This window comes from Poecilia formosa, unplaced genomic scaffold (genome assembly GCF_000485575.1).
Source record: "Poecilia formosa unplaced genomic scaffold, Poecilia_formosa-5.1.2 Scaffold1, whole genome shotgun sequence".
Lineage (NCBI taxonomy): Eukaryota > Metazoa > Chordata > Actinopteri > Cyprinodontiformes > Poeciliidae > Poecilia > Poecilia formosa.
Window position 1 is genome coordinate 1,109,031 of NW_006799940.1, and position 13,844 is coordinate 1,122,874.

Below are 13,844 nucleotides of genomic sequence, written 5' to 3' on the forward strand. Positions count from 1 at the left end.
ATTCTAAGAAAACTTACATTTTGAGTTTAATCTCTAAACATATACATGTTTTTAAGCTTCAAAAGTTAAATTTGCTACAAAAGTCATTTTGGATTTCAGAAATTTTCTAGAAAAACAAAATTGGAAATTTCACTTTCAAAAGTTGCCCATTTTTAAAAGTGGAACGTATTTGACTTGTGAAATTTTAAAATTTGAGTTTCAGAAAAAGTCTGAAATTTCCAAGTTTTTTTCCAGAAAATTTCTGAAATTAATTTAAACTTTTCTAGAAAATTTTAAACTGACTAAAAACATGTTAGTTTTTTCTTTAATGTTTGACTTAAGGTACTCGGGAATTTTGACTTTTGGAGCTCAAATTTTCTAGAAAAAAATTACATTTCTGAAATTAATCTAAAACACTTTAGTTTTTTTCTTGAAATTTTTCATCTTTTGGAACTCAAATTTTTAGACCAATTTAAGAAATGTCCTTGTATTTTCTAGAAAATCAGAGTTTTTTTTCTTGAACTATTTTGACTTCTGGAACTCAAGAAAAAGGACATTTCTGAGATAAATCCCATATTTTTGGTGGAAATCTTCTCCTTTTTCTTTCCATCAAAAATGGCCCTAGTATGCCATCAAGCTCCACTCTTGAGATTCACACAACCATGGTTTTATAACTCATACTGAACCACCAATGATCTATAGAAAAGGTTGGACCAGCAGTCGGTTCCACAGCTATAATCTAGTTGGTAAAGTGTTTTCTGAGCTGACCTGTCTTGCACTCTTTGCCCATCCAGCCGTCCAGACAAACCCGATTTCCTGAAGCGTCGCAGCGATAGTGTCCGAAGTAGTCATCCCGAGGATTGCACAGCTCGTTGCACTTGTTCCCGTAGTAGTTCTCATCGCAGCGCACCCGGATGCGGTAGACGAGGCGAGCCACCGGCCCGTCATGGCGGTTGGTCTGCCAGGGATCGCCGGGGTTGATCATGCCGGTGTGAAAGCCGCGCTCGATCAGCAGCTCCTCACCGTCTGAAACGAACATGAAACCATGTCCAGTCGATGTAGTTTGCATAAAAGTTTGAGAAAAAAAATTAACCCTAAACCCGATTTGGGAAACAAAAGCTGATCAAATGAGCCATCAACCCAGGACTGATGGGATGGATCAGGTCCCTCAGTGACTGGTTCTGCTCCAGGGCTACACGCCCGGAAAATCTTCAAACGATGTCGCCTAATTAGATGTTCAGCACCTGAATGGACTCACTTTGCCTTAGAGGTGCAGCAGCTCTACTGATTGAACTCCACACCCCGTCTTTAAGGCCAAATTCAGCCACTTCCAACTTTGATCTTGTCCTTTTAGTGACAATCTAAATGCAAGGTAGTAAATGAAAGGCAAACTGCACCTTATTGCCCCTCCGTTTCCCAAAGGAAAAAAACACCACATGAAAGAAAATAAGTAGTAAGAACCATTTCAAGTTAAGTTTGGGGTTAAAAAAACACAACAAGTCTTGATTGTTGCATGTTGTCCTTCCAAAAATGCCTTGAAAGCCAATGAAATATTTGCTGAAGGCAATGAAATGATTTAAAATAGTGATGTGAAAACTGCTTTATGATGAAAACTAAGTTATAAACAAGTTGATCCAAACGGTTTTCATTTGAGAAAATACTTTGATATCAGATAGAGGGAGTAGGTCCGTCACAATCACATGATAAATTACAATTGGCTCAAAATTTCCCTTCTGATTATTAATATTTTTATTTTTACAGACTTCATAATCCACTTTAGCTGAAGAACTGTTTATAATTTTGTTTTATCAATTTTGAAAACAAAAAATCTTACCACATCCAGTTTCTAGCGTAAATATCTTAGCATTTATAAAAGACAAAACTAACTTATAGATAACTTAAGAAATCTGACTTGTTTTAAGTCAATAATTCCATAAACTGGTGAAAAAGTTCCTGTTCCATTGTCAGATTATTTCACTAATGACATTTTCCCCGTGTTTGTAGTGAAATAATCTGCCAGTGGAACTAGAACTGGGTTGCTAGGTAACGGGCAGGGCGTGGCTGGCGTTGCTAGGTAACGGGCAGGGCGTGGCTGGCGTTGCTAGGTAACGGGCAGGGCATGGCTGGCGTTGCTAGGTAACGGCGCCAGTGGAACTAGAATTTTTTCCATCAATATTAAGGAAGACTTGACTTGAAACAAGCTCCTAAATCTTTCTGAAAAGTTACTTGTAAGTTTGTTCGCTTGAATTAAGAAAAAACTAAGAAATGAGACCAAAAATACTTGTGTTTCTTGCAGTGCTGATAACGTATACCTTGAAAATGGTCACAAAAACAACTCTTATCGTTTATCACAATAATTACAGTGACAATTTATTGCCCATCAAAATTTGTTATGACAGCCCTAAGAAAATGTGAAAATTACCAGTTGATCAAGTAACCAACTGAAAACCATTTCATTTATCCATCATTTGAGCGTTTTAGGCCTCCATACTCATGTTCATCTTTGTCAGCTTACAACGTTCTGAGAAACCCAGCATCAGGAAAACAATCTGATTTATCAAAGCGAGCTCAAAGCAGACAAACAATCGCTGTGGAGCGGGGACCGTGATTTCTTTTTCTCCATGGTGTTGGACTCGTTGGAAACAGGAACACACACACATGCCTGCACCTTCCTCTGCTGGGGACTTACACAATGTCAGACAGAATTAAGCAACAACAACAACAGAAATAACCCTCGCCAGTTGCCAGATAGAGAACAATGGGCTCTGGGCCCAAGCCGGTCTCTGCAACCAAGTGTCTAAACAGTGGGCCAGTTCGCCCAGTCCGCTCCACTTCCTGTTCGATAAACACAAGGAAAACAGCCAGCTGCCTTTCCTGAGGACGCGGTGGGATGGGGGGGTGTAGAGGCAGACGGGAGGATGTGACGGTGGAGGAGAGGAATCCACTGATGGACCCACACATCGGTTCTCATGTAGAACCAGACCGGCGTGCTGAGTCATGGCCGACGTGTTCAGCTTCATGTCTAATAGACTTGTAGAGTCATGCCGTCAATACTGAACGTTTAGTGAGTCTGCATACAAGGTGATGTATGCACAACACACAGCGTCTGGATGACCAGTGAGTCTGGCAATGAGGAAGAGGAAAGTCTTGGGATATAAAAAAAAAAACCTCAAAGGGAGACACACCCTTAATCAGTTTATAGGATAATATAATAGTGATGCTAGTTGGTCGGTTGAAAACTAACCAATTTCTCTTATATAATAACAATATAATGAGACTAAAGATCTGTTTTTATGTTGCACCTCAGGACTTCGTTCTTTGACATGTTCACCCTTTGACCTTAACCTGACCTTTTAAAACAAATATGGGTCCAAACAATGCAAAGGAAAAAATACAAATTGAAATTAAAAATTGAGCTGTATGCTCCATTAACCTCCACAGAAGGCGTGATCTACCCAACTACAAAATGCAGAACCTCTCAGAAAAATGTGCAGCTCTGCTGAAAGCAAGTCTCGACAAATATCCAGATCCCACTCAGCCAAACTGTAGATTCACTTTCAGAAACTTCAAGCAACTTCAGGAGAAAAAGGGAAAATTTAAACTTCTATTTTTCTTCCGAAACGTATTTAGAAGACTACGGCAACATAACGCTGCCAATAAAGAACAAGGTTCATTTCTCCAATATTTTCTTTATTTTTTATAAAATTAAAAAACAGCTGGATCGAAAATAAAAAAAAAAATCAAACTGCTTTATCTATTCAACAGTTTCAGCTTAGTGTCAAGATGAACAGAAAACTCAACACAGGTTTAGCTGCTCAACGAAGCAAGAAAAGTTGGTGGAATCAACTCCCTCTCTCGCTCTTTGGTTACCTAGCAACCACAAGCAGTTACAAGTTCCGCCAAACTTCGGTTACCTAGCAACAACTTGTTGAGTAACTTCCACCACTCTGCCTAATAAACTGCCTAAATATTTAAAAGAGTATAGGAGTGAAATTGTGGACGAAACAGGAAAGTTTGGCAGCATTTCAGATATATAAAAAAATACATTAATAGTTAATATTGACAATTATTGATCAACTGATATGAAATACTTTTACCGCAATACATTTTTCAGCCCTAATCATTACAAATACTGCTGTAAAGTGCCTTAATAAATTAGCCATACCCCATTACCTTCTAAAGACCAGAAATTCACTTTTTTGTTTCACAGTTTAGGTGGAAACTCTTAAATTACCAATCATACCAAACCGCAACTGTTAACCCATCAGCTGAGACGTATGTATGATGGTGGCAGTAAATTTACCAATACCTTTATTGGTCCTGATATTGAAAATAATTCTGGATCACATATTAGAGATTGAGGATTAAGACAAGAAAATATGATTTTAATCAGTTTAACCAATTTTTTCCAAATATTTTCTGGGATAGCCAGAGTCCGTTTTTGACACTAAACATATAATACCAACATTAAAAAAAAAGTAACTGATTAACATTAAGTGACAAACTGATTTATGACGCTTTAAGCACTCGGACCAGAAACATCCATCTACGTTCTTTACGGCGACTTGGCTCAGGCTGGAAGGAAACTGACTGGAATGTTTCGAGCAACAATTAGGCCTCCGATCCATTAGAGCCGCAAATTTACTCAACTAATGCAGCAACAAAAGACGACGCACGGCTAATCAAAGAGTGGTGATGTCAAAATCTATTTATTCTCCATTGTCTCCGTCCACAGGCGGAAGTCTGTTTGATGAGGGCGCCAAAACAGGATGCAACACCTCAAATAAACACGAGATGATCAGAAACCGTCGTTAATCAACACGTAGAAGAATCTGAGTAATTATTGGTATCTTTGCAGATCAAAGCTGCATTCAGACATGCGGATATTACAGCTGATGATGGCTCCACCTCAAGACGGGGATTCTGCACAGATGTGGAATAAAATGTTTAAAGAAGTCCACCAGGCGGACATACTCAAAGAAAAAAAAAAACAGGATATAGCTGGTCAAAGCTGACCATCAGAGCCAACATACCGACAGTCAAGGTTTGCACTGTGAAATATTTTAGCGTAAACTCCAACCTGAAGAAAAACTATTCTGGAATTTTCTGCCAACACAAACATTCACATTCACCAAACCATTGAAAATACATTAAAATCCTGGAACTAAATTTACCATTTTTCTTCTAATTGAACAAACTTCTGCGTCTTTTCATTTGGTCTTTCCAATTAGTTCAAGAACTTTTCAAAAAATTTTCCAATTTTCTAATTTTGACCAGAGCTGAAATGATTAATCAGATTAATCATGATTATTCAAATAATCGTCAACTAATTTAGTCATTTTTTAAGTACATAAACCCCCCAAAAAATAATCTGCAGTAGGACAAAACTGTACAAAAAAATATGTATATACATTTTACATTTTAGATAAATCACTTTTGTCTGTAAATGTGATAAAGAAAAAATTCCCGAAGTAATATTCTGTTAGCTTTACCCAGATCAAATTTACTAAAACTAATGCAGTTTTATTGCATTTCTGGCAATAAAATGTTTATTTTTTCTTATTTAAAGAAATAAACTTATTTATTTCTTTTCATGCATTTCTAATATTGTGTATAAAAAAGTCAAGTAGTTAAGTGAAAAATCTGTATAATGTGGCTTTTTTTTAAATCCGATTAATTGACAAATCAACCAATTACTAAAATAATAGTTTGTTGCAGCCGTAATTTTGACATGGGCTCCCTTTAATTAAATGTACTGGTTTCTCAAATCAATAAAAATCCATTTTTATTTTGATATCAGTCACATGTTTGCTGGGAAAATGGTACATATTTGATTATCAAATGAGGCTGTGCAAAAAGTCTTTAAAAAAATCAACTGAATTGAAGAACTGAAGGGATAGAATAATGAAATTACAATTCAATAGATCTGATACAAGTGTGTTTCTGCATCATTTAGTGACGCAATGATATTAATATGAAATAAAAACAACAATGTTTTCACATTATGTAGCTTAATAGCAATTCAGAAGCAGAAATCATCTTTATTTATTGGGAATTATTTATTCAACTTCACATTTTGGAATGAAAGAACTAAATCGTGTTCAATAGTTTTTGTACAAGCATCAAATCTTTACTTCAAATGTCTCTGATGTCGTTAGAAAGTATTAATATTTTGTTTCAAACGATTACTTTACAGTTACTACCGCTGTAATAAATAAAAACGCCTAGAAAAGACTGAAGGAAAACGGATTAAAAATGAATAACTTATAAAGTATGAACTTACTGCTGCGCGTGTCGTTGTCCCAGTCCCAGGCTTCAACAATCAACGTAAAAGTTCGCTGCAGAAAAGAAAAAAAAAAGAAAAAGAGTGAGCGGCACAATGAGAATTACATTTAGAAAACAGACTTTACTCTTCATACGTCTCAAAACAATAATTTACTCCAGAGGCATCATTTCAGTACAAAAATATATTTTACAAATCATGTTTTTTGTTCCAGAAAAATACGGAGCACAAGTCTAAACACAAAACAGACGCAAAACTTTGGATTTATTGCAAAGGAAACATCAGCAAAAAGCAGCGGAGCATCATTTCAGTCACTTAATTCTTGAACAAGCGTCAGACACGCATTCGAACAGATGATGCAAAAATCAATTTTATTGCCACTACAGAGTCTGGTATTCAACTTGGCTTGACTACAGAGTACTGCTAGAGTTACAGCCCCAATGAAACCCAATGATTCAGAAATAAGAGAACATGCTACAGTAGGTCCAATGGTCAGCGGCCAAAAGCAGCAACTGGAGAAGAGCGAAGAGCATCAACTCCTCAAACTTTCCTCCAGCTCTGCATGGAGCGTAAAAATATCAGCACTTTTCAGCTCAGGAGGGAAACTTGCAGGTTGCTATCAGAATGAGCTTTGAACCGGTTAACGGGTTGAGATTTTAAATGGTTTTATAAATGACAAGCTGTAACTGGAGTCATTAAAAGGAGTTTAAATAAAACTACAAGGAAAAGTGGTTAATGAAAGCCAATGTGGTTTTGTGACTGAACTAAATAAGCTGGAGATCTCAACTTTTATTCTGGATGGAAGTAAATGCTGACAAAATTCTCTTTAGGATGTGAAAATAAAAACTTTGTTCATTTTTATCAGTTCCAGCAGTTTTAAACTCTTTGACTGCAGAATACAGAGGCACAAATTTAAGTTCAAAGATACTTTATTGATCCCAAAGGGAATTTGTTTTGTATCGATTCAGATTCTTAAACACCATAAATAAAAGGAGTTTTAACACTTTTGTTGTGTTTCAGCTTCTACAAATTCCCACTTTGACACAAAACAGACACATAAGCAAAATGTGGATAATTGGTGTTTTTTTTTTTTAATGATTTTTTTAAAAATATTTTGTAGCTGCAAATGGGGACAAGTTTAGGAGAATAATTATTTTACCTTTACTCTAGTTTGCTTGAATGGCATGTTCTCTAATCTTTCCTATTTTGAAGAAAACTAAACCTTTTGCTGCATAGGAAAAAAGGAGAATTATGGGTTACCATGCTCTCTGATTAATATAAAAACTGAAGCTTGTGACAATAACCAGTAAATCAATCAAATTAAAACAAGCTCAATAATTTCCATTAGTATGATTCATTTCTTTTTTCCTCTTTCAACCAAAAACTGAATGACAGAAAGTCTTCAGTTTTTGCTTTGCTCTTTTTCTGAAGGACAATTTTGTTTACAGACTTTATAATTCATTTTATTTGTCATTTCTAATTTATTTATTTTGCATATCTAAGATGTCTTCCTTTTCCAGTCTTAAATGTTCGTTAAAATGTAACTTTTTTTTCTTTTTTATACCATTATATTACCAGAAAAGGCTCTCAAGACGATCTTACGGTTTATCACAATAACTTCTCAGACAATTAATCATCTAGACTTTAGTAAAAAACAGTTTAAAGTAAACCGTTTGCCCATTTGATAATTGTACTTAAGTCAAAAAGCTGGGTTGTTTTAAACATATTTTAATAAAAGTTGTTACAAAAAATTTAGATTTTTTTTAAGTAGTATGGAACTAAAAGTGGGGGTGCTGCAATTCCAGAGCAAGCCCCCCCGCCACTGAAAATGGTTAATCTGGATAAAAACCACAATAATGACCTGAAGCTGGGGTCAGGGTAGATTACTGCCAAACACTGAGCTTCCTTTAGGAAGTACAAAAATATTTCACATCGTTTTTCTGATGAAAATGAGCTTCAGTTTCTTCCTGATGAATATTAAAATCAATTTCCCTTTGTCCCCTGCAGGTCTGATTGCCAATAAAGTGACTGCCTGCATGATGATGTGCACTGCATGGACCGGCTTTGCCCTTGGTTGTCAGACGGGGAGTTAAATCACCGGTAAGTGGATTATCACGTTTCACACCAAGTTATGCTTTACACTTGTAGCGTGTTGATGAACATCGTTCGCTCGCTTATCAAATTCACACTCAAAAACTTCAACGATTTTGAACAGAAGCAAAACTATTTGGATAAATCAAGCCTATCAATACCAAATCATTTTTCATCATCTGCACAGTTCATTGATGTGGAAATGATAGAATGATTAAACTTTTAATATATTTTTTATATTTTAGCCCATAAAAAAAAAAGTAAAACTGTTTGCATTTTGGACAATCACAGGACAGACTTGTTTGAGTAAATGTAAATAGATGTACGCACACAAACCAGCATCACTGCTAGGCAACCAGCTGACCTAAATAGCAGTCATTACATCACTCCCAGTGACAGTCGTAGTACCCATAGTGTGACTGCTGTGACCTCCAGTGTAATGTCACCGACGGGATATTGGAGCGGGGCGGGGGTTGGTTGAGGGGAGGAAAAAATGGATTTGTGAATGCATGAATCAAGAAAGCAGCGAGGGAAAGATGGCAAAGTGTGTGTTTGTAAGTCTGTTGTTGATCTGGGGGACCTGCAAGCTGGTAGCTGCTGGGCTGTGGGATTAAGCAGGCTTGTCTGGCTGTGGGTTGTGGCAGGAGGAAGGGGAGGGGAGTGTTTTTGTGGAAGACCACGGCTGACGAGAGAATAGCTGGGAAGATGCAAGACCCCAAATCAACAGGTAAGAAGTAGAAACTACCAAAGTGTAAACCAAAGAGTGAGAAACTTCGGGTGATGTCTCGGTAAACCATCAATCCAACTGCAGGCGTGCAGCAGATGCAGCTCCGGCAATGGATTATGTGACATAAACGTGCATCATCCCACGACACGTAGCTCGGCTTCTGACCTTTCCACCCATCCCCCCGCCACAAAAGGAAAGGCAGGTTGCTCCGGTCTGAGCACGTGGGTTGGTGTGTGGGTGTGTATGCCAATGCATAGAAAAGGAAGTGATTGGCAATCATTGGCTGAAACTTCATAAATCTATATAAAAACTACTTTTAGGCTTCACAAAGATCTAGAGTTGCTTGCATGCCTACATGCTGTAAATGATTCAAGTCAGAGGAGCAAAGCCATGGACTAGACTGGTTTCCCACAGACCATCCCAGTCTGTGATTAGCTGGATTAAGTGACAGCTGCCCAAATGGTCGGAACAAGATAGATGGATGGGCAGGGGGATAAAGGGGAGGGTTGGGGGAGGGAACGGGAAAAGGCTACCAAACAAAGACCCTTGTCCCAACACCGTAACTCACCCCCATTCCAATCAAAACCATTGTCCATGAAGAGACGCAGTCAGCACGAGGACAATTAGTGTCAGCATGTGTGCTGCCGAGCCTGAGCAGGACAGTTGCAGGATGGCCGCCAGCGGTTCTTCCATCAAGTCCTCACGGGAAATCCAAACGGGATCCACTTCAGGAAAAACAAACGTGATCTCAATCTGCCCGACTTCAAGTCTTTCATCAAGGTAGAAATATTTGATATCAGCCTGTCAAGGCAAAGAACACACTTTAGGTCAAAGCACCAAAATCCTACTTGTTCCCCTGATGGATTAGAGGATTTAGGCAGAGGAATCCTAGTTTTGGAAAATTGGGACATGGCAGAAAAACATGGAGCATCTTCGCTTAATGCAACGAGATAAAACCCGTCTTCAAGAAGGTATCCAACTCTTAACAATGAGCGGGGTGAAGACGTGATTGTGCTGCCTGGGGAGAGCCACAGGTGTAGGTTCCCACGGCAGATGAAGGGGAGGACGGATGAGTGGAAGGTAGTTGTTGAAATATAAAAAGGGACAGGAGGGACAGAGGGAGAGATGGCAGTGGGAAGTGGAAGCTGGGGCAGGTTGGGGTCACTAAGCATGGGATCTGCACGCTTCGTTCTGAAAAGAGGGGTCAGCCCTCTGCATGTGGGGTGACGTGCATGTTTGCATTCGAAGAATACCAAGAATGTGAGATCCGGGTCTGGTGTGTAATCCCAGGCCTGATCCCAGTCTGCCCACAATTCAGCACCATCGGAGTCTGGCGTTGTAGATTGAAGCTTTGATTGACTCGTCGTCTCTCGGGGGAAGGCTGGGATCACAAATGATGATTGAACTCGAGTCTTTCACATGTGTTGGTTCTTTTTGACGCCTCCAACAGACACAATTCGTATCGAAGGAAAACACCCTGTGACCTTCGTATATCTCCGTTTCCCATGTCACAGAGAGGTGACCTGATCATCCACCGCCGTCTTCCCAGCTGATTTATTGCCTTCTGATGGGACACTGGGTCAAACGCGATTCATCCCGTGGCCTATAATAGCTGTGAGTGTAATCTTCATTAATCTGTGATCTCAATCCCATGTTTTGGGTTTGCAATGGCTGCATCCCAGCTTGTGCAAACTGTATCACTCAAACAGCCTCTGATGTTTTCAGCATCACCTTAAGGGAGCATTCACACCAATCCCGATCAGTCCGATTTCATCAAACTCCAGGCTGTTTGTCTGAAAATCCGGTCCGTTTGGGGGGGATGAGAACGAATTCTGATGGGAATTAATGAGAATTTATCAATTTTCTTATCGATTCTCACCAAGTTGGGAAATAAAATCTTTCAAAACCATGTCGAATTCAATTCAAACCAAGTTAAAACTTGCTTAAACAATAAGAATCTGTCAAATGAGCATCTTAACATGAAATGCAACTTTCTGCAGGACAGTTTTGGTCCTTTTTATATAATAAACAAGCCTCGTCAGAAAATATTTTAATTTATTGAATCCGACTATAAATGTTAATATAAGATGGAGATTATTCATTTGTATGGCACCAACATTAACCAGGATCTAGGAGCTCAACGATTCCAAGTAATTAAATTACTGCAAACCGGTTCTTGATTCCCATCCCTAATGGAGCAAAAAAATAATAACTCTGGTCCGCCTAAAAACTCGAGGTCTCGGTTTTGTTCAAGTGAACTCTTGAGTAGACTGGAGATCGCTCCAAAGCATGAACCGGACAATAGAGCAGGGCATTCTGGGTAAATATAACCAACGCAAATGCTCATGTCTGGTGCTACTGAGAAAAAAGGTTCGTCCTACAGCCGCTAAAATCTGGCACTGCTCCATTTTGTTTCATCTTGCTGAGGAGGAAGCTGCGCTCATGTCTTCAGAGAGTGTCATGCCACTTCCTTCAGTAGTTCTTGGTGTAGCGCTTCTACAGGTGAGGAGGGGAACAGGTTTTCAAAAAGTTTGGATCGTTTGACAGCGAGTGAGAAACCACACAAGCTGAAAACGTAACAAATGTTGCAATTTTGGTCTTTATTGAACCAAATCTACTGAACTATCTGATATAAAAACATAGTAAGAACTTGACTGAAACCAGTACTGAACAGAAATCTACAAAATGATCTCAATCAGCCTCCAATCGCCGTTTCTGTAACTACCAAAGTGACATCAGGGGATGTTATTTGTTCTCCAAATGTAAAATTACAGCTTAGACATTTCAAGTCAAAGCCAGAGGAGAAGTTTTGGATACGACGTTTACTGGGACAAGTTTTGAAGGCGCAACAGAGCCAAGTCTGCTTCCTTTCCATTTCGCCAAGAAGGTGGGGAAGAAAGTAAGTATCTCCTTCACCTTGCTCCTCAATCTGTTCAGGGGCAAAGATCAAAGACCTCCAGGGGCAAAATCCAAGTATATGTGGAGATGTTATTGGCAGGAAGATGAGAAATTCTCACAGAAAATGACCTTGTCTTGAAGCCTTCACACACTAACACCATAAAATGAGGTCAAAGAGGCAAACATTACCTCTGGTTTTAGTAAATGGATATTTCCTCACCTTAGGGAAAAGAAAAATAAAGTACAAGCACCTGGCCAGGAGGTGGAGACAACAATAAATCACGTTTTCTGACATACAAGCAGAAAGTTGAAGTGTGGAAGCTCGACTTGCACACATGTCTTCATGTGTTCATTGTGTTATCCCAATAAAATTTACATAATTGTTTATGAACAGATGCATAGCCTTTCCTCTCTTCAATTTGTAAACCAAAAGAAAAAAGTTGTGCATAAATATCCAAGTGTAAAGTGCACAAAGTATGAGTTTTGCTTAAAAATGAAGGTGACAGGAAGTAAAGATGAACAGAAAAAAAAACAATCCAGTTACAGTTTGATATAAAAATTATTTATCTTACACTGCAAAAAAAAAAACAAAAAAAACCTTACCAAGTATTTTTAGTCTAGTTTCTAGTAAATATATCTTAGTTCACTTGAAATAAGACAAAACTAACTTACAAGCAACTTTTCAACAAGAAATAAGAGCTTGTTTTTCCATCTATATTAAGGAAATATAGACCTGAAAGTTCTAGTTCCACTTGCACCGTTACCTAGCAACATCAGCCAAGCCCAGCCCGTCACCTAGCAACGCCAGCCAAGCCCAGCCAGTCGCCTAGCAACTCAGTTCTAGTTCCACTGGCAGATTATGTCAATTACAACATGGGAAAAATGTCCTATTAGTGAAATAATCTGCCAATGGAACAAGTACTCTTTCACCAATATAATGAATTAACTAAAAACAAGCTTCTATAGCTTCCTGAAAAGTTACTTGTAAACTAGTTTCATCTTATTTAAAGTGTAGTAAGATATTTGCACTAGGAACTAGACCAAAAATACTTGGTAAGATTTTGTGTTTTTGGAGTGGATGCTTGAGTCAAATTATACGGGATTAAAATATGAATCAAATCTTAACATTTGAACAATTTGCACCAACTTTTAATTAACAACCACAACATTTTTACCCTTTAAAAAAAAAATAAAAAAAAAATAGATGAATATCTATAGAAGACTCCAAGTCAAAAAGCCAAAAGGTTGCTACAAATATACATCAAGGGTTGAGGAGGCAGAGTTCTCTCTACACAGAAAGATGGAGGGATCCGAGTTTTGCCCGTTGCCAGAATCCCGAGCCAAGAGTTGTGTTACTGAAGGCCAGGCATTTGGCTGGCTGCTGTATACCGGCTGTGCGCACACATACACGGCCCATTGAGCATGCTGCTACTATGCCAACAGGGTCATTACCCATGCACTTCCAATACAACAAACCCCTCCTTCTCCTGGTGCTAATTAACCAGCATGATCCAAGACTATGCAACACGTGAAAACAAACACCAGCACGCTAACGTTCGTTCTGCGAATGGTGCAAATGAGTTCGCATGTAAACCACAGAAATCTAGATGCAAATATCCAATAGTTCATAATTGCTCAAAAGACAAATTTACTATTTGCTTAGAAATTAAAGAAAAAGGAAGAAGCCAGATTCAAATTTCAACTGATATCCGCTTTGTTAGTTGATGAATTTCAGCAAAAACTCAAGCTGGTGACCAATAAAGGCAACAAAAGCAACCCCTTAAAAAGGTCGGGCTCATTTGAATATTTGTTCATTACTTCCTCTACCATTAGTTAGCCTGAGAGCCACTGCAGCAATGAGCATGC

At 38.4% G+C, this 13,844-nt stretch overlaps 1 protein-coding gene across 2 annotated transcripts in view; it reads right to left on the reverse strand.

Annotated features, from left to right (window-relative positions):
- Positions 1-13,844, reverse strand: part of jag2b (jagged canonical Notch ligand 2b) — a 53,184-nt gene that overhangs the window by 26,806 nt on the left and 12,534 nt on the right. For both annotated transcript variants that reach the window (XM_007577017.2, XM_007577091.2), the window contains exons 3-4: positions 6,263-6,317; positions 748-1,005 (exon numbers count right to left, since the gene is read on the reverse strand). In XM_007577017.2, coding sequence (XP_007577079.1) covers positions 748-1,005; positions 6,263-6,317 — 313 coding nt within the window. The remainder of the gene's footprint in view (positions 1-747; positions 1,006-6,262; positions 6,318-13,844) is intronic.